This window comes from Physella acuta, unplaced genomic scaffold (genome assembly GCF_028476545.2).
Source record: "Physella acuta isolate Inbredline_101_S28 unplaced genomic scaffold, ASM2847654v3 ptg001131l, whole genome shotgun sequence".
NCBI classification, from domain to species: domain Eukaryota; kingdom Metazoa; phylum Mollusca; class Gastropoda; family Physidae; genus Physella; species Physella acuta.
Genome location: NW_026732648.1, coordinates 11,769 through 38,438, shown reverse-complemented (window position 1 = coordinate 38,438; position 26,670 = coordinate 11,769). Strand labels below are relative to the sequence as shown.

At 35.3% G+C, this 26,670-nt stretch overlaps 1 protein-coding gene across 1 annotated transcript; it reads right to left on the bottom strand.

The window, feature by feature from the left end:
• Window positions 1-5,563: 5,563 nt before the first annotated feature.
• On the bottom strand, window positions 5,564-26,309 carry LOC131956171 (uncharacterized). Its single transcript, XM_059320595.1, has 4 exons — window positions 26,126-26,309; window positions 11,829-11,906; window positions 11,188-11,268; window positions 5,564-7,210 (listed from the first exon to the last, which is right to left on the bottom strand). The coding sequence occupies exons 1-4, from the start codon at window positions 26,307-26,309 to the stop codon at window positions 5,748-5,750; spliced, it is 1,806 nt and encodes a 601-aa protein (XP_059176578.1). The 3' UTR covers window positions 5,564-5,747.
• Between the last annotated feature and the right edge of the window lie 361 nt (window positions 26,310-26,670).

Below are 26,670 nucleotides of genomic sequence, written 5' to 3'. Positions count from 1 at the left end.
AGACCTCCTGAGATAGAGAATCCAGATGGTCAGAATCTTGAGTCACCAAATCAAAAGCTACTGAGAAGGTCATGCAGGACAATCAAAGTCCCAAATAAGTTAGACCTATGATTTTAAAGGTCAAAAAGACTTTGACATCATTGTTTTGTATCTTGATTATGTTGTGGCATATTGTGCATTGTTTGTAAGGATGTAATCTACCATAGTGTTCATGTTACAATATAATTGGTGATTTCAGGATACTATCAATTGTTCTATTGAGAGATGTGTTATTGTGTTCTAAGGGTAAAGGGATGTAATAGATTGAGATAATCTTGAGTGATGTCCCTTACATGTTTATGTGTATTATGTGTCTCTCGTCACTTCCTCTCTTACCATCATGGCGTCTGTAAATAAAGGCTGTTAACACCAATGTGGCTTCCTCGTCAATCTATTATACAAGCCTTCTGCACTTTTTTGCATGTGTATAGTTTTTATTTTACGCTCATGTTTTGCAGTATCACTCACATCGATCACAGTATCTTTATTAGCTTTATCAGTAGTATTTGTTGCTGTAGGGTTTTCTTGTTTTTCGTGAGTTGCTAGAACTAATTCTTGTGTGTCTCTTGTAACTGATGAAGCAGGTCTGATTTCTGTCTTATTCTGTTTGTACATTTCAATTTTGTTTTCATTGGATTAGACTCAGATCTAAGATATTAATAATATTAGGAAAATATAAATTAAAATGTAAATTAAACATGGCCTGTTTAAATGAGATTGCTTTTATTATTCAAATTTATTGTTTTGGATGTTGCTTATATATAGCAATGGGACATGATGGCCTAGCAGTAGAGCACTAGGATGCTAACCGGAAACTCTCGAGATTGAATCTGGGTTAAAGTCAGTAGACCATCAGTGAGTTCACCCAACTCTCATGGGGAAACTAACTCACATTACATTAGGGAAAGTAAAGTCAGCTGGGCATAGTGCTGACAACATTATCCATTCATATGCAGAGGTCATAGAAACAGGTGAACTCTACTTCACTGGCCCTATGGACTGTGTTGAATTAGAAAAGGGAACTTCACTGTATTTAAACAATGATTGTATAAAGTTAAAGTATAATACTAATACGTTATTAATATTAGACATTATTAGATCTAGAATTCTAGATTCTAGATCTAACCTAACCTAATATAATATATAAATTTAAAATTAAATCATTAGGCCTATGATTCAATCATTATCATTTAATATCATTGATTGCAGATTGATTGAGTGAGCAAGATCTTGACTAATGACTTGAATAATTATTAATGAATAATCTCGCCAATCTGGTTTTACTTCTAGTGTCTTCTAGTATAGAATTCGATCCATCAATTTAGGTCTAGATTTTCTAGATTTTAGAATCTAGATCTAGAATCTAGATTCTAGACTCTCTAGATCTAGATCTAGATTTATTCTAATCATGATTTAGATTCTAAATCTTTAGTTCAACTGATAAAGTTAATAGAATCTAGATCTAGAGCTAGATTCTAGGTCTAGAAACTATTTTGAAAAAAAAAATTGAAATTTTGGCCTACAGAGAAACATTTCCATTCGTAGTTAAGGCAACTGAAAATTGTTTACATTAGAATGGTCTGACTATTTACCGAGACATAGATCTATAAGAAGTCTGCCACGCTACTCTAAATACCGGCCACTACTGAAAAAACACGTCATTTGATAAATTAACTTTATTTTTCGCATGTCCGATTTCTTTACAGGTTCAATAATATTAGAGTGCTAGAATGCTAACCCAAAAGTCTTGAGTTAGAATCTTAATTCAAATCATTTGAATGTCACTGAGTCCATCCAACTCTGATATCCATATCTGATATTAGGGAAAGAAAGTAATTTTTTGCAAAGTTCTGACCACATTATCCTCCTGTATGCTAAGATCATTGAAACAGGTGAACACTACTTCATCTGCCCCCTATATCCTTAGCACATATGGGAAAATATTTACATTTATCATTGACTTTTAATGGGCTTCATAAGTAGGCCTACTAAATGTATTCTTCATAGTGGGCAACTGCTAATAAAAAAGCGCCATTAGGATGAAAAACTTTAGGCTAACAGTTAGCTTATATCATCACTACTCCATCAACTACATGATACAGAAAATACACTTTAAACCAACAAAAGCATAGGGATGAAGATTCCTCTCCAGAGCTTATGTTGTGTGCTAGTGAAAGCCTTTGGAAAGCCAGTGAATCAACAATCTGGTGACTAAAGAAAAAACCAGAATAATGACTTGTAAGAGATGAACCTTTCATTGCTCTCCCTTCAAGTAGCAAGGGAAATGAGACGGATCCAAACATCATGATTCTTGGCTTATGTGAAACCTGCTTGAATCAAAGCAGGCAGACCTGGCTATTAGCTGAAGATATAGTAAAGTAAGTAAAGTTACCCTTTTAAACCTGACGGTCTATGGGGCAAGCGAAGTAGAGTTCACTTGTTTCTGTGACCTCGGCATATGAAGAGATAGTGTGGTCAGCACTATGCCCAGCCACCTTTACTTTCCCTAATGGGAGTTAGGTACCCATCAGAGTTGGGTGGACTCAGGGACGGTCTACTGATTTGAACCCGGATTCGAACTCGAGACTTATGGGTTAGCAGTCCAGCTCTCTACCGCTAGACCACTCCGTCCCACTAGCTGAAGATATAATCAGTAACTAAGGTCACAGACATACAGGGTGTTGCACTAATAATGGCACTAAATGTTATAAAAGCAATGCAACTGGTAGCTGCTGGGAGCGACTTTCAGAGGTAGATCACTTCACATATTGGCAAGAATAAGGACACTTTACGTGTATAAGGAATCTAATAAGGACAGAGCGTGGATCAGGACATGAAAAGCAGAATCAGCGAGGCAAGATATGCAGGAAACCATTCCACTACACAAAATGCTGAAAATAGTGTGGAGTGTAGGCAATATTCCTTGCAGCACAGACCCACACCATTTGGAGTAATATTTCCATTAACAGCAGCATATATTTGTAACATAAACGCACATATGTATTTGCATCAAAATGTAGCTGAATCAACTGAAAGTTTATCTCTTAAACTAATCAGCCTCCATCCTGTAATTTAGATATTTTGGACGGTGATTAACTCAATGTATAGAATTTCCATTTTCAGCATTCCCATACAAAAATTTGAATATATTTTCAGCTAAAACCAATGATAGCAATATTGGGTGGTTATGACTGTAAGATGAAATAACCAAGTATTTTTTTCTTGGCCAACATAATGTTCTTGCAACTAAACACAGTGCACATCAAGAATTCAAAATGGGGAATACCATAATCTTGATAAAAGAACACGAACCAAAATAATATTTTGAGTTATCTCTCTTTCATTAAGGCTTTGTTGAAAATGTCCATTTTGGGAGTTATTAAATATTGATATTCAGTAATCAACACATTAATAAATCAAAACATTTGCTTGCAAATAAAACAAAGGCAGATTTAGTATGAATGACTTGTATTTGAGCATAGCAGATAAGGGAAAAGTTTTATTTCTTTAATTTGTACAATAAAAACATCACATCGAAATAAAACAACACATTATTGTAAATGAAAACATTAAATAAACAATAAAGGCAGATCACTGAAACAAAATTATAATTCAGTTTACATGGCTTAAATAAAATATGAGGCTATTAATTTATTATGGTAATTCCCGATTGGAGATCAAAAACTAGTGAGCGAGTAACTAACATAAAATATAATGGGTGATTCATGGAGCAATTTTTTGTAAAAGAAAAAAAATATTCTACAATGTGAATACTAGCTTTATACACAATATTACATTTCATAAATGTGTAGTTTAGTGTAGTTTTTCATGCTATAAAACACTCACTGTTACCCTGGAGAATTAATTTAAAAGCAACAATTTTGGCTGTATGTGATCGATAGGAATATTTTGTAAATGAAAAATTATTCTACAATGTGAATGATAGCTCTATACACAATATTACATTTCATAACTATGTAGCTTAGTGTATTTTTTCATGCTATAGAACACTCACTTTTACCCTGTAAAATTAATTTAAAAGCAACAGTTTTGGCATTATGTGATGATAGGAATTGCGACAACCCCTTGCTCTATGTACAGTTTATCTATTATGGATAAGACCAGAATTAAAATATTATCAATCTAAAGATGTAGATACAATAATTACAAATATCAAAGATAAAAAAATAGTCAAAAAACATATTATGTCACAGACATACAATTGTAAGTAGGTACATAACAGTAGTTAAAATAACATCTAGCAACAAGATTGATTGAATACATCATAAAATATGGCAGTTTTGTTTTATACATTAAATAGTTCATTTTCAAATTTAAATAGTTCATTTTAAAGTAAAATAGTTAATTTTTTCACAAAGGAGAAAGTTTCTAAAGATGTACATAATGAAGATGCAAACTTCATTAAAAAAAACATTGTAAGTAATTTAGGTAAATATATATGTAAGTTCAAACCAAGGTTGACAGAGAATGATGGTTTGTCTTTGACTGTTTATTCACTGTTAGAAAATTCTAAAACAAACATGACAATAAATGGGTTTCTCATTTTTCGTTCCATGGATACAAATACTGCTTTTTCTATTATTCAAAATACTGTTTATAGTTAAACATATATATAAAAAAGGCTCTGCTTTTGAACAAAATACTTTATTTCTTGTAATAAATACTCTGAAAAATATGAGTATAATCAAGTGCAAGCTTGCGTACAAAATATTAAAAACATATTAATTGCAGTGTCAATTAATTAGGCCTACTTGCAGAGCTGACAAGCAGTAGTTCTCATATTGCCATTTAAAGCCTTATGGTAATCCCACAAAAAAATAATTACACTAATTACAATGTCATTGATAATTCAATAATAATAGAAACCTTTCCTTTTGAAACATTTTAGTGACTAAAACATTTCATGTTCCAATTTTTGTATTAAAAAAACTCGTAAGTTTGAATTTTAACATTAAAAAATATTTCAAATCATCTCTCACACTAGCAATATGATATTATGGCAACGGCGCATACTCTTTTAAAGACTGACTATGTGATAAAAAATTTGCTAATATCTTGGTTATTCGGAATGATTGTTTTTGCGCATTAAATGAAGCTTTAGAATAATACATGGTTTCATACAAATGATTCTATTACTTAAAATTAAGTAACTGTTTTGATAATTGTGGTAGAATTTGATTCTGTCATGTATGACTAGTTAAAAGCAAATGAATATTGAAGATTTGTACATAAAAAATAAAATATCACATACAAATTATATGAAACTGGCCAAGCTTTCTATCAAGTACACAGGAATCTGTAAGTACAAAGTTAAAATAAACTTTGTTTTTAAGTTAAGCTGGTGGGTGAAATGACAGTGAAATGAAAAACAGAAACCTAATTTACAGAAATGCATTTTTAATGAAGACATTTTTTCTTTTGAAAATTTAACTAAGTATGCTCTAAACCAGGGGTCTCCAAACTACGGCCTGCGTGCTGAATGCTGCCCGCGAGGTCCTCTCATCCGGCCCGCAGAAATCTTTTTGTCCAAGGAAAAATCGTTTGTTGGTGATGGCTGAGGAAGTTTGCCCAGAAAAATCAAAGACATGCCTGGAAGAAACTGGCCCCCGAACTGAAATTCGATGGTTAATGCGGCCCTCGGACTGAAAAGTTTGGAGACCCCTGCTCTAAACTAACAGTAACATAGTTTAAAGAAATGTATTTTCATTGGAGATATTCTTCCTTCGAAATGGGGAAAGTGAGCGTAAGTTTGAAGATTTGGTGCCTGCCTTGTGATCAGGTGACTTAGACCGTGACCTTGACTGTGGAGATTTAGACCTGGACCTGACATGCTCAGCTACTGTACTCATGTGAACATTGCTGTGAGACCTGAAGATATGGACAGGTGGATCCAGGTATTCGACTGAGGGAAGCCGCCTCATGTGAGCAGGTCGACGTGAGAGATTGTCAAAACTCTGAGACAAGTGTAAAGGCTTGGCAGGCTGCAGGCGGGACATGTTGATAGCGCTATGAGAAACAGGAAAAGGCTTTGACGGCTGTAATCTGTTGTGTTCAGTCACATGACTGCAGAATGGCACATGCCCGCCAGGTGGACCATGCCTTGCAGTGCTATCCTGGTCAAGATGCATGTCAGACTTGGCCAAGTGCTCCCTAGTGTTTGGAGTTAAAGGCATCACATTTAAGATTTCATTATCCTCAGAAACATTTATCACAATACCTGTTGAATTTTTACTCAGAGCTGACCTGCAGAGTTCCCTGAGTGACTCAGTACTATTAGAGATGTGTCTTTTCTTTTCACTATCTTCACAGACAAAAGCAGATTGTCTATGAACTGATGTGAAATCTGTAAACTCCTTATGAATATTTGCCACTAAATTTTCTATTGTATTAAATTCCTGATTTTTACTATCGACATTTTTATTTTCAATATCCTTATTTGTAGATAAGACACCAGCTTCAATGTCCAGAGAATTAGATATTTTCTCAGCCTCTGGTTTAGATTTCTTGCGAGGTTTCCTTTTACGTTTGTGATTTGTGTGTTTGATTTTCCCATTTTGATGTGAATTAGAGTTCGGACCAGAATGACCATTACAAGTTTCATCTTCTTTATCATCCTGGTTGTCCAAACTGGATGAGTTTTCTGTAAAAACGTCATCGCTGACATCCGATAAGCTGTCGTTGTTGTTGTCGTTGTCAGATTTTCTCTTCATCTGGTCGTCACTGCTCTTGATCCTCTCACACATTAACCCAAACATGACCTGCCCTGGACCTGCCAGCGCTGCAGTTATCTCCCCACTTTTCTTTGCCTGCTCCTGCAGTCTTTGCATGCGGTCTAAGAATGGACTGCCTTCTCTCCCCTCTGTCCCTCGCCTGACGCTTACAATTTTACCACCTTTCATTATAATTAAATCCCCATTGCGATGAACAACACTTTGAGCGTTGGACTGTCGAGTTGACCTCAATAATTTAAATAAACTTTTTTGACGAGCTGCTTTGAATCGCCCTCCGCCTTCTGATGGACTCATGGGCTCGATATTGACGTCATACATGGATGTGACAGTGTTGCGACGCCCTGAACTGACAGAACTGCCACGACGTAAAGTTGATATGATGGATGACAACCTGTTGGTTCTGGAGACTTGCTCAGAGTCTGTGGGAAAAGAAAAAACAAAGTTTACATTTTTAGCAGAGACAATTTTAAGTCACAAAAAAACAGATCTTTTGTGCATTGGGAGTGAATGTTAATGAGATCATTTAGATAAAATCATAAAATAAACATTTCAAATTACAACATAATAAATTTTTTGATTGAAATTAATTAGAAATAAATATTATATGTAGAATGTATTAATAATAAATTAGATCCACTAACATATAAACAATAAGAAAACAGAGTAAATTTTAATAAATTAGAATGTTAGAAATCTCTTATGAATGACATAAAAAATAATTTTGAGTCTTTGCTTTAGAAATAAGCTAGTATTTACAACAATTTTAGTGCTCTATTTAAAAAACAAATGGTGTACAACTAAAGAAAATAGAAAGCACAACATTACTACCCCAACCAAATTAAATGAATCCTAAGCAAAATAAAAAGGAATCTTTGTTTAAAATTATTGTAATAAGATAAAAAGGTAGGTTTCATCTTTTTCTAAAACAAACAAATAAAATTAACAAAATAACAGAAAGAGTCTACAACTCTAGATCTAACAATACAAAACAACAGGGTTGGCTTCTGTGTGATATCTAACCTAAAACTGTTGATAAATGGTTGGTCATGTAATTTTAACATGCAGGGTATGGTAGGGGAGGTGAGAGGCAGCAAAAAATTGGCTGTGGTGGTGCTTTAGCTGGTAGGAATTGGAGAAAACCTCTAGAACTCTGGGTGCTACTACTGTGACAAAGCACTCTCAAACAAATAAGTTTTTACCAGAATGTAACCAGAAACATCTTTAATGACATACATTCAAATTGAAAACTAGTAACACAAGCCAGCAGTTTAAAAATTCAAACTAGTTGGTTTAGAGTGACCTTTCCTTGCTCAATCTATGGTGTAGTTGATCAACATTAAAAAAAATTCAGCATGTGAAAGCAGAAAGCTTCAACCAGTCCAAAGCTTCTTAAACTGTTTCCCCTCCCAATTGTTACACACAATTTTTAGGAATGAAAATAAAAAGTGTAATAAATATTAATTTTGCCAGATAAATTTGCCTGTGGTGACCTGTTGTTTAAAAAGCCTTGGATTTGACCAAAATGTTTAACAAAATAATAATCAAACAGCAAAAACACTGGTAAGTCAACAGTAGATTAACAAGAAATTGTCTACAACTAATAAAATATGTAGCAGAAAAACATATAACCTCAAATATGGTATAAATTAAATTGTCTACATATTTAAACTTAAAAGAGTCATAATTACGTAAATAAAATAGAAAGAGGATACCATTAAAGATAAAAAGGTGTAGGCTACAATTATGCTCAACTACAAAATAAATTTAAACTAAATAGTGGCAGGTAATTATTTAATTGAAGAAAAACAATAATACATTGCATTAGACATCTCATAAAATCACTATGGTTAAAGTGTTAGGTTATGTTTTAAATCACAAAATTAAGGTTTATAACTTTCTTGATCTAAATTTAAAACCAAATTAAGTTTCACTTTGTTTTTTCAATGCAACAAAACCAAAAGTATAACACAGTCCTCTAGTTGGTGTAAAGAGTAAATTTTAAGCTACAATGACAGCTAAACTAAGCGTAGAACAAAATGTGTCATATCAAAATGCACAAACACATAACATAGCCCATTGACTAAAAACAACAGAAAACAAAACCCACAGGCACTTTAACATAACCTTTAACAACAGCATGACACACAACTCCATATCTATAACATGCAAGCTGTCAGCCAACCAAGCACACATACAAACATATATGATGCAACTGCATTATGACCTTCAACCTATTTAATAGGAAACTAGTGAAACATTTTCTTCTTCACATACTGCACTCTAGCTCTCAACAGTATTAGCATGGGGGGGGGAGGAAGGGGGGGGCAATGTGCAGTAGAGTAGATAATTTAAAACTGGATTTAAAAGAATTCTAACCAACAGTTCTAGAAATGGTTTTACTACACTTCCAAAAAAAATCTCATGAAGTATCCACCTCTCACAATATGGCCCATACATTATATCCAAATAATTATAGTATTTAGTGTGATTACAACATCTTTTTGGTCTGAACCTCAAATGAGTAAACCATTCGTGGTCAAACTATTTTAAAACATTGAAAGGCAATAACTTCTGAGGATATGACAAGGATACACTGGGAATAGGGATAAGATGGCAGATACATCAGGATATGGATTGGATAGCCGATATATTGAGATACAAATCGGATAGCAGCTATATTGGGATAGGGATCTGATATCCAATAAACTGGGAGAAATTATATTAGGCCTATATGCTACAATATGGGTAGGCCCTCTATTTAATCAGTAAAAATTAAAGTTATGCTACAATAAGGGTAGCTCCTCTATTTAATCAGTAAAAATTAAAGTTATGCTACAATATGGGTAGGTCCTCTATTTAATCAGTAAAAATTAAAGTTATGCTACAATATGGGTAGCTCCTCTATTTAATCAGTAAAAATTAAAGTTATGAGACAGCCTTGGAGAGAAGCCAGGATACTATTCTAAAAACTCACATTCAGGCAACTCCAAGCAATATTTATGTTCCAATACAGGAAGTTGTCAGGGGCAAAGTTTTACTTCGTTTTGGCAGGATTTACGGGGAGTCTTGCAGAATTACCCTCATTGGCTTTGGCAGGTGGGAAGGGTGGGGGTTGGAGCCAGGGAAAGGGGAGAGAACTGAGATAATATCCCTTCTTCTTGGGTGATTTACTGCTGAATTGTTTTAAAAAAAACAACATGGCAATTAGGGCTATACTTGAACAAGTAATGGAGTTTGAAAAGATGGTGGTGGGTGAATCCTAAAGAAAGTTGAAAATAAAGTCTGTTATTTTTAATCAGCGTAACACGGAAAGTTGCAACTTGATTAAATATTTAAAATTAAAATATAAACAGCTTTCAATCTTTTAAAAATTATTAGAAATAGGTGTCTTTGCAAACATAAACACATATTTTATAGTCGTATGTTAGTTTAAAATAAAGCTCATGATGGACTGGTGAGATTTTTGGGTCGTCGTGATGGGTAAAAGTAGGATGCCTCCAACTTCGTTTCTAATTATATATACTGATTAAGAAACTTACAATGGCATTAAGATAAGCACGCCTTGTTTAAAACACATATACCCCCCATTTATATGTTGTCAAATAATATTAGACTATTTAGGTGAAATAAAAAATAAAAATCTGACTACGGGAATGAAACAAATGCAAACATGATCAGCTTGAAACAGTGCACCAGAATCATTAAAACAATAGTAAGACAACAGCAACTTGAAAGTTTCGATAAAAAGGTAGGAACCATCAACAAAAATGTAGGTTTTTCCTAACAATAGGTGCTTCATAGCTAACAAGCAACTGTGATATGGCATGCCTAAAAATGTAGACTCTTGAACAAAATTAGATGAAGAAATCAGTCTACAAGGATGACATATTTCATACTATGCATTAAACATGGCAAGGTTCTCAAAGTTTGAAACTATAGGGCCTAAATATATTGAATGCTGTACACATTTTCCATTTAACTCACATTTTAAAAAATAACGATTTAAAACTTTAAAATTGAAATTTTAGATTTTGGTGAGTAATTTGTTTTTCTAAAGCAGGCGATGCTAAATAGAACAATAATTGCGAGTCTTTTATATTACAACTATGGTTGGTCTACCATAGCAAATGTTAGTTATGTGACAATGTGTTAAAACAAGAACAGCAGGCACGCAAGAAACCAAGTCACCTTGATATATGGCAGTATGTTAGACAAGAACAGCAGGCACGCAAGAAACCAAGTCACCTAGTAGTATGTCAGTGTTAGACAAGAACAGCAAGAAACCAAATCACCTAGTAGTATGACAGTGTTAGACAAGAACAGCAAGAAACCAAATCACCTAGTAGTATGACAGTGTGTTAAAAAAGAACAGCAAGCACACAAGAAACCAAATCACCTCTCATCAGAAAGATCACTGGAGCTGTGTTGGCCAGTGGCGTAAGGATACACCAAGTTAGCTGGATGTCCATTGAAGATGCTGGTAGTAAGATCAGAGACTTAGGGTTAGTTTCATTGGGGCGGACTAGCTTTGTGCATTCATAAACTGTCTTTTAAATTGGTTGTGTATACCTTTTTTAATATTTAGGCTGTTTAGGTTGTTTGTTTTTCACTTTTCACTTAGCGAGGATAGGAAAAAAATACTAACCCGAAGGGATATAATATTAAGTATGAAGTAGAGTTCACCTATTTCTGTGACCTTATCAGACTTATCATATGAAGAGATAAGAGTGGCAAGGAGTATGCCCAAGTAGTGAGGCGTGAGACGAAGAATTTTTTTACTATGTCACCAGAAGAATGGAAAGTGTTGCAAGTTTCAAAAGAATCAGATGTACATGTAACAGTTAATTTATAGGAACTCGTCAAGTTAATAGTCAAGTTTGTACTGCTAGTAAACAAAAGTAATTCTCTCACATTCTCAAGTTCACTAATGTTTTTGTAAAGCCACCTAAAAAGCATTGTGCTTTCTACATTTACATTTATAGGGTGTATAGGGAGGGAGGTGGGGGGGTGTAAATTCTACGAGGTAAATGTGTTCACCTAAGCTCTTTGTGGTCAACACGACGTAGCTGGTCAGCGCTTGCAGATATCCGCCTGTCCGGTGCACCGTTGGCCAATCTGATGGCAGTAAATCCAAAAATCAGAACAAATCAACATTCATCCGGCCACTAATTCAATGCCACAAGATTAAAAACTTAACTCAATCCTAACGAGACAAATGCAATTGACATTAGTCCTGATTAGAAACATTTGAAATGCAATTTAACAATAACACTTTTAAAATCTCTGTTCAATCGAGTTTTTTTTTTAATTCTTATTTTAAATTGAAGTGTTTTAAACTTTAAAAAAATAAAGCAATGAGTTATTACAAAACTAGAAACTTGACTTATCCTAAAGAAAAACTTAAATGTCTGCACATTAAAGTAAGTTTTTACACAATCGATTAATTTTCACATGCTTAGTGTTTAGAACTGACAGATGGGCTACTGTATGCCCAGTATGACAGATGGGCTACTGTATGCCCAGTATGACAGATGGGCTACTATATGCCCAGTATAACAGGCTACTGTATGCCCAGTATGACAGATGGGCTACTGTACGCCCAGTATGACAGATGGGCTACTGTATGCCCAGTATGACAGATGGGCTACTGTATGCCATTATCAGGTTACTAGATGCCCAGTATGACAAATGGGCTACTATATGCCTAGTATAACAGGCTAATGTATGCCCAGTATAACAGGCTAATGTATGCCCAGTATAACAGGCTAATGTATGCCCAGTATAACAGGCTAATGTATGCCCAGTATAACAGGCAACTGTATGCCCTGTATGACAGATGGGTCACTGTATGCCTAGTATAACAGGCTATTGTATGTCCAGTATAACAGGCTACTGTATGCCCAGTATGACAGGCTACTATATGCCCAGTATGACAGATGGGCTACTGTATGCCCAGTATGACAGATGGGCTACTGTATGCCTAGTATAACAGGCTACTGTATGCCCGGTATGACAAATGGGCTACTATCTGCCAGACGGGCTACCGTAGTATAACAGATAGGCTGTTGTGTGCCAAAAGAATATCTAAACTATGTTTTATGAACTTAAAGTATTCAACGACAAGAATGTTAAATCATGTTTGACTCTATCAGGTTAGCAATGGTTAGTTTAACAGCCAAAAAAACAAGAAAAAAAAACTTCATAAATTATAGTTGTAGCTTAAGCTCCATAAGGGGCAGCACTCCTGTAGGAGAGGTAGGGGAGATAACCTAATGAAACAAAGTTTACTCAAGCAAACAACTATCTAATTCGCCATGCAAACAAATTTCTAGACTGGTTCTACGGCAACAAATTATAGATCTAATATCCAACGCGTTGAACTTTTTTGTGTCCTGTTCCCTACAGTCACACTCGCGGTGACGTCATAAACTCCCATTGGCATCACAGGGCGAGGCGGCTGTCAAGTCCTGTACGAGACAATGGCGCCATTCACAGAATGGACGCTGTGCTCTTGTAGGACCGTGATTATCATCGATCTCATCAGAGCTGCAGACCGGGCACTGGTCATAACTCGCGATTGATCACACTGTCGGGTCTATTTATAGCTGGAGAAAAACTAATCTGGGATTAGGGTTAAGAGGGTTGGGGCTACGTGATTAGAACTAGGTGGGGGGTGGGGGGGGGGTTGGGTGCGCGTATTTTTGTAATATAAACAAGATTTTCCGTATTGCACATCTAGTGAGATTGTTTATGGCAGGGAACTGGAACTCATCCCTTTAAAGTACGTGCCATAAAATCTGCGATAAAGGCCCTATTTCTCTCGGCAAACATTGCCTGGTTTAGTACTGTTTGCGCCTGGTCTAGTCATGGGAAGAGCGTGTTCAAAATATTTTGGGAAAGGAGTCTATTTCTATTGTATGATGTAGATTACGTAGGTTTAAGCGGATCGCGTTTTTAATGTGTACAACGTTGTTTCCTTCTTTGAATAGAAGAGGCCCACATTTTATGAGCAGCGTAGATCAGATATGTAGATCAGATCTTAGATAGTTTCTAGAGATACGGCTTGAAGATGAGTCCCAATATGATATTGAGTTCCAAGAATTTTCGGATAACTCCACAAGAAAGAAACCAGGCGTTAAATCATAGCTAGTATAATCTAACGGGTAGCCGAATATAATTTTAGAAAGTAATAGTCTCAAGTCAAATAAAATCAAACAAAAACCTATCAAAACAAACTCCATGCAACGGATTTTGTTACTCTATTTGGTTAGAAACAGTAATTGATGCAACAACAAAAAAATATAATCAACGTTAAAACAAGGATAGTATTAGTTTTTCTTTTTCTTTTAAATAAACATAACAATGTTAGAAAGAAAGTAGAATGCAGACGATTGGCTATGCAACAACCGGAAACACGTGGTTCACCTAAGCTTGTTAACATGGCGGATGTAGAGCTGATCCGCGCTAGCGGATTTGAACTTGAGACGCCGATCTGTCAAGTCCCGACCAACACTGAAGATACAGACAGGTCATGGTGACCCAGAGATGCGTTACATACAGGCAGAGAGCAATATCTACACACAACTTAGTTCTAACTTCGTTGACTTAATGAATAAACGAGCTCTTCATTAAAGTATTGATGCAACTTTTAAATTTGTAGTGTATTTTTTTAAAAATTAATTATTATAAAATATGTATTTAAATTAGCCTAAATGGGTGTACAACAAAAAAAGTCTAGGTTTTCATGTTCTTGAAAGGAGATAAGACACGTATACTAGAGGACAGTCAGTTAATATTCTAATGTCATGACAGAAGAGAAGAAGTATTCTCTGCTTGAAGAATATCAGAGGTACCATTATCTGCTTAAGGGGGAAAAATAGAGACACGATTCTCTCGGTGTAAAGTGATTCACATTCGTACCAAAAACAGTGTTTCTTCCAGACATTTTTCTTCAGGGGGGGTTGGGGGGGCTTTTGAAATTTTCGGGGGCGGGGGGGGGACGGACTAAAATTTCCCGGGGGGGGGGGAGGGGCGGACACTGTTAAAAGTATATATTTCCTATATAAATTCCATTTTGTTCGTGGGGAGGGGCAGCATTCTTTCGGAAGGGGAGTTGTTCTGCCCCCCCCCCCCCCCACGAAGAGATGAGATGCCTGGAAGGAACTATGAGGAAAGTTCTGTTCACTAGCGACTTGTCCACCTACTATGGTAACCGACAACCAGCAGAAAACATGAAAACACTACTGCTAAAAGTAATTAAAAAGCACAAAAAATCTATTATAAGCGTTTAAAGTGCGAGGTTTAATTCCACTTGAGTACATTGTCTAATATGAAATTTAAACTGAAAATTACCAATTAAATGAAGAGCAAATAACTAAGGTAATGACTAAAAAATTGTAACAAAATGTCAATATCTAATGAGTCTATAAAAGTTTAATGAGCTAATTTTTCAACAAACAATACGTCTCGCCGAATGTTGTTTTTTTTTTTTAAGTCTGGAATTGTGTTGACTGAAGGGATGTTAAATAATGAACTCCGGCCAAGATTTTGATGAAATTTGAGGTGTAGAAAAAAAACGAATTTAAACCTTCCTTAATTGAATAAAAAAAACGAATTATTTTAATAACTATTACATAAACAAGAGTCATGCTACTCACTTGAAAAAAAAACTAAACTCATTGCAAACACAATGTATATACATACATTATTGCTGCTTAGAAAAGTACTTTATCTTCAGTTCATTTTATTACATAACTGCATGTTTGTATATTTTTCGACATATTATCAAATAAATTTAAGAATGAAAAAAAAATCGAGAATAGAAAATTAAGAGTTAAACAAAGGCTACTTATGGAAATATATACAAGCACTTCTCATATGAGTACACAAGAAAAAGACTTCAGTCATGTACTGTGTCATTTAACACCGATGTGTAGGCAGAGCACTCTCCAGAGATGGAAAGTAAATATAAAGCAACAGACTCGGGTTGTCGCCCTTTAATTTCATCCTTAAAAAAAATTCCTCGAGTATTAATTTTAACCAACGGTGTTTTATATCATAGTTACAAGTTCACTTTTGTCTGGGTTTATAATTTATATGTGTGGGGTGTGGACTAAATTTAAAATTATTACAGTAGAACTAGCCCAATGATTACTTCAGTTTCTGGACGTTTCAAAGACTGACAACTAGATCTAGTAGAGTGCAAAGACGACAGAGACATCCTGGCCTGCTAACAAAACCAAGTACTGTAAAATTTAACACTGGCTGTACTAGTATAAATACAAAAACATATATTACAGTCTATTCCAAACGTAATTATACATAGCATTTGCATATTTAGTCAGGACTTTTTGCGATCTGAATTAGTGCGAGTATATATATATATATATATATATATATATATATATATATATATATATATATATATATATATATAGTGATAAAACTAGTTATAACCCAGCAAAACAAACTACATTTGAGACACCAATGAAACGCTAGAGACGACAAAACAACTGCCATGTGATACTATCATCGACTAGATACGTGCTCAAGTATGTGAATCCAAACAGACGAAAACAATACATGCCCAAAAGGAAGTCCTCCTTTCCTTTTTTCTTCACTATAAAGAGAACGAAAAATCAGAGAATAAAGTGCGCCATCATTGTAAGTATAACGTTACTAGAACTAAAATATTAAAGAAGATATCATTAAAGTTACACGGATAATTCACAAAGGTCTCTAAATCATATTTTGTAGTCACTTGTCATAGCTGTTTAAAGCTAAGAGTCACGCGTCATAACTCTTTAAAGCTATGAGTCACGCGTCATAGCTGTTTAATACTGGTAGTCACGCGTCATGGCTGTATAAGGCTAGAAGTCACGCGTCATAGTTGCTTGAGGCTAAGAGTCACGCGTCATATTTGCCTAAATTTAGAAGCCGTGCGTCAAGACTTCTTTTGCTGTACACCCAGCTTTAGGTTTACTTTAGTAACTAAAATAAGTAAAGTAATTATATTTACGATAAATTCTTAACTGCTTAGTTCATTAAAGGAAAAAACCTAAATAAAACTAAACAACCATGTCCATAAAGAAAGGGGATGTCACTCCAAACCATCATAAACACACACTCATGTTAATTAATACCAGCAAATATTTACATTCATTTAATGAAAGGTTAATTTTTCTTATAACACTAATAAGGCCAGAACCTTTACTCTTAACTATAGATCTTCTAAGGATGAAATAATAAAATTTACATTTCATCATTATACAAACACATTTTTTGCGTGATTTAGAAACAAAATTTAAAAGTTTGAAGCTTTGGCATATTTTACAAGAATATTTGTGAAGATATAAATTTACTCATTATTATAAATATATCGTATGTATTAATAAAAAAAATCATTAACATAAAAAGCAATAAAAAACCAAAACAACAATTTGCCACAGCAGGCCACAAGCGAAAAGGCAGGCAAACACAAAACTCAAAAACCAACCACGAAACGAAATAAAGAAACCTGAGAGGTTAAAGGTTAGACCGGACGTAGACGACGAGCTTCCGGCATGGCGCTGCTATAATGGCTGTGAGAGTGGCGACCTGCAAGAGAGGAAGAAGTTGCACCATGCAAGGGTGGGTTAGTCGGTTAGGTCCATTATTGGTGTGTGGGGGTGTCAGGCAAATGCGGGCGGGGCTGTAGATGGTGGGCTCAGTCGTCAATGGGGAATAGCCTGTTGACATTTGTAATATACAAAATAAGAAACAAAAGATAATGAATTAGATAAGACATGAGAAGTGTAATAAAAATTTAAAATTAAATGTGAGCTATTTGCTTTCTGAAATGTAAAAATTGTTTGTAGTTTTCCACTTAAATAATATTTAGACTTAACGCTCGTACAAACAGCTGAGTCTGATAATTAACATTGAATTTTTTTGAAAAAAAAAAGCGCACTAATATTTCCATGGAGGGGTGAGGACGGACCTAAGGTAGTGCCCCCCCCTCCCCTGAAGAGATATATGAAAGAAACTGCCGTGAACCCACGGAAATCTCCGTATTGAAAAAGGTAGAAACATATGCACGGTACAGTCTAAAAGATAGTTTTAATCCCATAAGATATCTTTGTTAAAAGATGGTAAAAACTTAAAGATAGATTTGTTAGAAGAAAGAAAGTAGTTTGATAGTATTTAAAACATAGACGCATGATGTACTCTAAACTGAGATTAGGTGTAGCGTTAGCAGATCATTTTGGTTCAGTTTACACCTATAAATATTTTACGGGATCGACTTTATCAAATAGAATGTTAAAAAACCCAACTTGGTTACATTTTAAAAATGCATGATGTACAGACGATGGCTTACTGCATTGACAGGCAGAGATAAAAGTATTGCGGGACGTGTGTTGATTGTTGGACGCTTCGCTCGGTGAGTTATCGCCCTGTTTTACATAGGCCGACAGCTAGATTACAATTCTAATAGCCGCTAGGGACTACAAGTGATCGGACACTAACTCCAGTGTGGAAATGCACATATCACACACCATTTTAAAATCTAGCTTATTTCCCCTTATCTGAGCCACAATTTCTATTAACCCAATAAATCTCAAAAGTTAGTAGGATACAAAACATAACAATAATCGTCCCTGACAATAGACAATAAAGGGATATAACCGCAATTAGAGTCTATCTATACTGTTATTGTGAACAGCTGGTAACACTCTGGGGAAATAGAAGTCTGATTTAACCAAACATAATTAAACACTAGCACTCTAGTAGGATAGCAAAAAGTTTGCCTTTAACAAGGAAAAACTCACATCTTTCGAGTTTTTGGGGACACTTGATTAAATTAAAGTGAGTAAAAAAAAATGTCCGTATAGTGATAAAAGCAAACAACGTCCATTAAGTCCCTGCGGCTCACACTTCCGGTTTCAGGTTCAAGAGCTATTTTTATCGATCAAATGTTGGTAGCACGGTCCTCTGTAGGAATCTGTCGGGATAGTAGTAGCACGGTCTTCTGTAGGAATCTGTCGGGATGGTAGTAGCACGGTCTTCTGTAGGAATCTGTCGGGATGGTAGTTGCACGGTCTTCTGTAGGAATCTGTCGGGATGGTAGTAGCACGGTCTTCTGTAGGAATCTGTCGGGATGGTAGTTGCACGGTCTTCTGTAGGAATCTGTCGGGATGGTAGTAAGACGGTCTTTTGTAGGAAAATGTCGGGATGGTAGTAGCACGGTCTTCTGTAGGAATCTGTCGGGATGTAGTAGCACGGTCTTCTGTATGAATCTGTCGGAATGGTAGTAAGACGGTCATCTGTAAAAATATGTCGGGATGGTAGTAAGACGGTTCTCTGTAGGAATATGTCGGGATGGTAGTAAGACGGTCCTCTGTAGGAATATGTCGGGATGGTAGTAAGACGGTCTTTTGTAGGAAAATGTCGGAATGGTAGTAGCACGGTCTTCTGTAGGAATCTGTAGGAATGGTAGTAGCACGGTCTTCTGTAGGAATCTGTCGGGATGGTAGTAAGACGGTCCTCTGTAGGAATATGTCGGGATGGTAGTACCGTATTCTTCTGTAGGAATCTGTCGGGATGGTAGTAAGACGGTCTTTTGTAGGAATTTGTCGGGCTAGTCGTATCACGGTATTCTGTAGTAATCTGTCGGGATGGTAGTAAAACGGTATTATGTAGGAATCATGTCTTGTAAAAACACGGTTCTGTGTATATATGTGCGGGTGGCATTATGTGTATAATTCTCAAGCCACTTATCTAGACCAGCCTGATTGCGCTTTACTATGAAAGACCTAATTTTGAGACACATTATGTAATGTCGTTATTGAGCTATTGACATTTGGGTAAAATTTGCTACCGCTGATACAGAAATATAAAACAAAACAGCAAGGTCATTAACAGACAAGGAAAGGTCGTGTTTTCCTCGTTATCAAATCGTCCAATGACTCTAGCACAAATCCGAATCAATTTATCAGTGCTCAAAACCAACCCGGTAATCAAAGGGAGGGAAGGAATGTTTGCCTGACGTCACAGCAAGATGGCTGTCAAGTACTGTACAAGCGGGGACTGTCTCAAGATCTCTACAAGAGATGGCGCCTATGACTTGGTGATTTGTTATTGCTGACGTCACTACGGAACTAGACTTGTCTTGCTGAAATATTGGCGTATTTTGAGGTCGAAATTTTGGAATTCCTGTCAAAAAAAATCTATGTAGAGAATACTTTCCAATACAGATAGCTGAGGAATTGGGAATACGTTTCCTTTCCTAGCATATTTGATTTTTTTACCACCAACAAATCAGTGATTCGAAAAGATGAAGGGAAAACGCATCACGTGATCTTTATACAAGTTTTAACGAAAACCTTTAATGAGGTTAACTAACAAGGTTTAGAGATGTATCGTGATTTTATCCGCGCATAGTATCTGCCCTTATTAACTTTATTATTAACTACCCGTGTTAACGCACTTATTATCTACACTGATTAACGTTGTAGTTAACGCCCACATTAACTGCTCTTACCACACAATTATAATTTACACCCGCTTTTCGACTTGTAACGGTTAATAAATGTTAACATTATTCAAACTGCCATCTCATTTTATCTACGTGCTTGGTTATATAAGCATTCAAACTTTTTCTTGGAACACAAATACAGGCTGATTACAATACCAGCGTCCTATTGAACACGCCGATTACGATACCAGCGTCCTATTGAACACAACGATTACAATATCAGCATCCTATTGCACATACCGATTACAATACCAGCGTTCTATTGAACACACCGATTACAATACCGGTGCTCTATTATATAGACAGCGATTACAATACCAGCCAAACATAAACGTGAAGAGATCCGATACCCATATCGCCACAACTTAACTCACAGACTTAGTACGGCCACAAGACGTGTCGGCTCACAGCTAATTGGGACTCCATCAGAATTCATGAGGTAACTCAGACACGATAAGTATCGCGTGGACGTCTGCAGACGACGATCTTTTGCTGGTTTGTATAGGAAGCTCAGAGTAGCGAGGGGGAGGGGCAGAGGCGTTTCATTGTGTCCTCAAGTAGTGTTCAAGTCTGCACTTAAATTAACCGACATAACAAAGAAACTGATCTCTTTCACCCCCCCCCCCCACCAAAGTTATCTTTCCATTGGGTTCCTGTCAAAGTCGGACACCCTCGTCAACTCACGAGGGCTTCACACTTCAAAGTTATGTTTTCACTAGGAGATGGTGAAATAACGGTAGCGTTTTACTAGAATAATAACATTTACATCTTCATAACAAAATGTGGGTTTGTCTTGTTTTAAAACGTTAAGTGAGTTTTCTTAGATGACTTAAAATGTTGTTTTTGCCTGAAAATGTATAACCGACTTCTCAAGTATGAATATAGAGGGTGGGTTTCTTTAGAATATAACTGTCTGTCTGTCTATTTGTCTATCATGTATAACCGACTTCTCAAGTATGAATATAGAGGGTGGGTTTCTTTAGAATATATCTGTCTGTCTGTCTATTTGTCTATCTATCTATCTATCTATCTATCTATCTATCTATCTATCTATCTATCTATCTATCTATCTATCTATCTATCTATCTATCTATCTATCTATCTGTCTGTCTGTCTGTCTGTCTGTCTGTCTGTCTGTCTGTCTATCTATAGCTATATACAGGATGAAAAGCTCTTTTAGTATTTTAGAAAACAATGGGGTAAGAATGTTTATTAATAGCATGTATTTTAACAAAGACCAATTTGACTGCCAACAACTCTGAATTGCAAAGGCGTACAGCTCTCTAGCATTGAAAATTGCCATGGTCTCGCTATTAAAATTATAATTCTATCCCACAACAGTAAAAGATCGATGAAAGTAAATTGCTTACAAATATCAAATGCGATGAGCAGAAGCAATTACAGGCTTCCATGTTTGAAAAGCACTTTCACTTCAAGGTTAAAACACAAAAAATACATAAAAACTAGACTCATAAAATGGATGGAAATTTCGCTGACGTTAAAAGCGGCGATCAGGTTCCGTGTATAAATTCTTAATGGCACTTGATGGTCCTGTAAACAAATTGGCAGTTATTTCCGTCGAGGGCACATTCATGCTTTTATGATCTTTCTTTGTATAAGACACTTCTTTTCAAGGGTTATGTTAAATCTGTAACGGTAATTTGTTATATAAAAGTTGATGGCACTTAATCACATGTCTATATTGATGGTGATTATAGAACGACGAACCCGCGCTAAAATACATTTTACGGACAGTTATTTCAATGCATATCAAACATAATGTCTAGTACTGAGCGGTACTCAACAATGTAAAAATACGCACCAATAGCCAACACATGTCTCGTCGATAAATTAATTAATCTAGCCCGTTTTTGTATGTATCAATGGTATTTCCTAGTGAGCAAAATAGTATACAGTATATGCTAAATACTGTAAGGAAGATACTCTTTCCAAACCTGACGGTCTATGGGTCAAGTGAAGTAGAGTTCATCTATTTATGTGACCTCGGCATATGAAGGGATAGCGTGGTCAGCACTATACCCACTAGTCTTACTTCCCGTAAGAGATGGGTGGATTCAGGGACAGTCTACTAATTTGAACCCGGATTCGAACTCGAGCAGTCCAGCTCTCTACCGCTAGGCCACTCCATTTATGTACGGACTGGTGATAACGTCTTTAAAAAAAAAGTTAGTTTGAAGTGAATATTGGAACTCCCATGTGAAAAATGGGTTGTGAAGTTGAGTGACTCAGATGGGGTCAGAGAGTAGAGGAAATGGTCATTTGTCTTGATATCATTGTGTGAATGTCCTTGGTGAGGGGGGGGGGGGGGGGTCTTTGTAAACATTGATACAAATACTAAGCCTTCAAATGATATTTAACAAGAGAGGACAGACAAAAATCAAACTAGATATTCGAAATACAACTGCTCTAACCAAATACTAAAAGAGGTTAACACGATTTGGAGATTTCTTTTTAAGTGTAATTAAAATGTATAACTGTCTATGTTGATGAAATTATAGAAACCAGTTTAAAATATAAATTAGCTTAGATACATACGGCGAATTATTTATTTATTTATATCATTAATGAGAAATCTCCAGAAAAAAATGTGATTATTGACTTAATAATCTACATCTAGCTATTTCAACAATTTGATAAGATTTTCCGACATCTCCCTTTAGATGGCACGCGACATCTCCCTTAAGATGGCACGCGCAAGAGAAGTTATGACAGGATAACATTTAATAAGCAAACATTTCTAATACACGTTTAAAAACTGAGGCTCAGAGGGACATAAGACTGTTGCTGTTTTTGATGTGCTTAATTGGGCGTTGATTGAGAAGGAAGTAAACAAGACATTTTGATGTCAGGCTTCGGCTTAATTTAAACATAAATATCAGCTACAACTCATTTCATATAAGGATAACTATTTGATTAAATAAGATTAGTTCAAATTAATTATCAATTATTAAATAAATGGAAAACTTCTGATTTTAGAATTATAACAATTTGCAGATGCACGTTTCCAAATGACAAAATGTTTCAGGATAAACACCTAAAGTTCAACAAATTGTTTAGAAAATGTGCTGATAGTAGGTTAAAAAAAAACGTTTAATCTTGCTGGGTAAACTAAATTTAAAAAAAAATTATGTGTGTCGAAATTATAAAATAATTAAAATGAATACATCGTAATACAATCAACATGCAGGTTGACAAATGCAGCTCTATGGCATATGGCACGGAATCTGTAAAAAAATAAAAACTAGAGAAAAAAATTAGAACGCTGTGAGTCAGCGATTATGGGCGTGTCCAGTGATATACGCATGTTAGGCCTTGGTTTGAATACAGTACATGTAGATGAGGGAGCAAGAATACTCGCCCTGATAAAACGACACCTTTACTCATGTTAAAGGCTTAGTATGGCTCACACGTGTATTATAACTGAACATCCCATAATTACAGCTTGCAAACAACGGAGAAGATTATAGTCGAAAAAGAAAAGTTTTAAAATAGTACAAAGTTCGGATAATTGAAAAAAAAAAAGGTAATTGGATTTTTTTAGGGACATACATTTTTTTATAGTAAAAAAACAAGTTCAAGGTAAACAGGAAGTTGTCATTGTCTCCCTTGCATGCCGGGATAAGGTACATGCTGAGCCAGTACCTGGTCAAGCTGTTAGAGTACATGGAGGTGAAGTAGCCGTTGTGTTTACGTGTCACACATCTGATGGTGCCCATAGGACCTGGAACAAGGCACATGTTTTACACTATACCCTAGGACCTAGACAGGGCACATGTTTTACATTATATTCTAGGGCCTGTAACATGGCACATGTTTAACACTATACACTAGGACCTGGAACAAGGCACATGTTTTACACTATACCCTAGGACCAAGACAGGGCACATGTTTTACATTATATTCTAGGGCCTGTAACATGGCACATGTTTAACACTATACACTAGGAACTGGAACAAGGCACATGTTTAACATTATATTCTAGGTCCTGTAACATGGCACATGTTTAACACTATACACTAGGAACTGGAACAAGGCACATGTTCAACATTATATTCTAGGTCCTGTAACATGGCACATGTTTAACACTATACACTAGGAACTAGAACAAGGCACATGTTCACCAAAAGTCTATATACTAAGACCCGGAACGTGGCACATGTTTCACACAAGTATATACAAGTCTATCTACTAGTCTAGAACTACAGGCCATCAGTCCATACACATATACTTGTTCGGTTGTTGAGACATAACTTAATGAAAAGATGAAGTAGAGTTCATTAGTTTTGGTGACTCGACATATAACAATATAATTGCTTTTAAAATCCACAAAAGTTAATGAAGCAGTGTTTTATCAGTCGTAGATAAAAAAAAAAATTTACGAGGTATAAGGACTGCTGAAAAGTAAATACAAATGATATTAAACATAAAGTAAATAAAGCAATATGTGAGTATGCAATATTTAAATATAGCTTTGAACAGTTTCAAACAGATATACATGAAATGGATCAACGGTTTAAACACTGAAAATGTTGGTTTGTGGAAACTCGTATTAAGGAGCAGAAGTATTGAAATGTAAATAGAACTAAAACAAAAACAACACCCTTAATCATCAAGCTGTAATTAATTAACATGACATACATGTTTTTAATTTCACGTATTTACATAATAGATTACTTTGGTGTTCAGTTAAAAAAAATTAATACAATAAAAAAGTAATGCCTATGACCTATGAAAGAAAAAAAAATGAAAACCATGTCTAAATAAACACATTTCATATAGATATTTTCCAAAAAAATAAAGACAATCACATCACTCAAGTTTGTTTGTTGCTAATGTTGGTCTAATCAACTCGTAAAAACCACTCAAACGTCGCATTTCATAATGACATTCAAGTCAAATGTACCCGAGTAAAAGAAACTAATTATTTTTTGTGCTTCGCGAAACTTCGACTCCTTTTCTGACTCATAGGTAGGTCAACATGATTAAGACTAAAGACGAATTTGTTTTCACACAGAAAGCCTGTGGCGCTTTCCTATATATATATATATATATATATATATATATATATATATATATATATATATATATATATATATATATATATATATATATATATATATATATATATATATATATATATATATATGTCACAGTGGCATGGAGCACTTAAGTATATATAAATCAATTAGAGGGATGGTGTTTTCGGCTGCCTGCTAGCCTAAAAGGCAGGTACCCATTAGAGCTGGGTGGACTCATGGACATCCTACAGAAAAGAAACTACTGATGGATTACTGCCTAACCGGGTCAGATATTTAGCTGACGAAAACTATACCAACTTGCGTTAAGAGCTGAAGAAACACGCATGCCGTTATGACGGAGACTCACACACGCTCTTAGATATCACATTGCCAACAAAAATACACATATTTTTAACGAAGACCTACTGGTAAGTGAATATTACACTTTGAAATCTAAGAATGTAATTACAATTTTTTTGTTTTTCACACGTTGAAGCATAAGATCCTTCGGTAAAAGAAAAAAAAATCAAAGATTTTTTTTCAAATAATGTCTAGCTGATCAAGAGTAAAAATACAATTTAAAAACTATGAGCCAAAAAACAAAACAAAACATAGGTTGTATAACATAAACATCCAAGTTCTCATACATTTACAAACACTTTTACTGACAAAAATATTTTTAAATTTTAATCAGCATGTGTAAGTTCATAAAATAGTGGTAAGCTCGGTAATTAAAAATATAAATAAATTCTAAATTTGACAGAACGGTACACCGTACTTACCGTCGCTGATGACGTAATTTGGTGTCTGACAAAGTATCTCCTTGTAGCCTTCACGGAAAGCCGGAGATCGGAAGGCGTAGATGATAGGGTTACACATGGAGCTGATGAAGAGGAACGTGTAGGCCTGGAAAACAAGACATTTCGGTGGCATGTTAGTCATGACGTTGGCAAAACATGAGGACATTTCGGTGATGTTGGACATTACGTTTGTAAAACATGGGGACATTACATTTGTAAAACATAAACATCAAAATATACCACTAGTCCAGGGGTCGGCAACCTTTTGAGACGAAAGAGCCAAAAGTTACAATTTACAATCTTACCCGTTTTTAAAGAGCCACTAACATTTTTATGTCAATAGTATATTTGTTTAATCCTAAACAAATATCATACTATATATATATATATTTTAAAATAAATAGCTTTGAATATATGAAATAATCTCATCTGAATTTAATAAATAGCTTTGAATATATGAAATAATCTCATCTGAATTTGTGTTGAGAGGATCTACTATATAAGTCAGAGTACTTGCATTTGTTTTG

Coding starts and splice junctions, on each gene's coding strand:
- LOC131956171 (XM_059320595.1), bottom strand. CDS start 26,309: ATGTCCTCATGTTTTGCCAACGTCATGACTAACATGCCACCGAAATGT. Junction 11,907..26,125: donor AAATTACGTCATCAGCGACG/GTAAGTACGGTG, acceptor TACTGCCATCAG/ATTGGCCAACGGTGCACCGG. Junction 11,269..11,828: donor GTTGACCACAAAGAGCTTAG/GTGAACACATTT, acceptor TCTTACTACCAG/CATCTTCAATGGACATCCAG.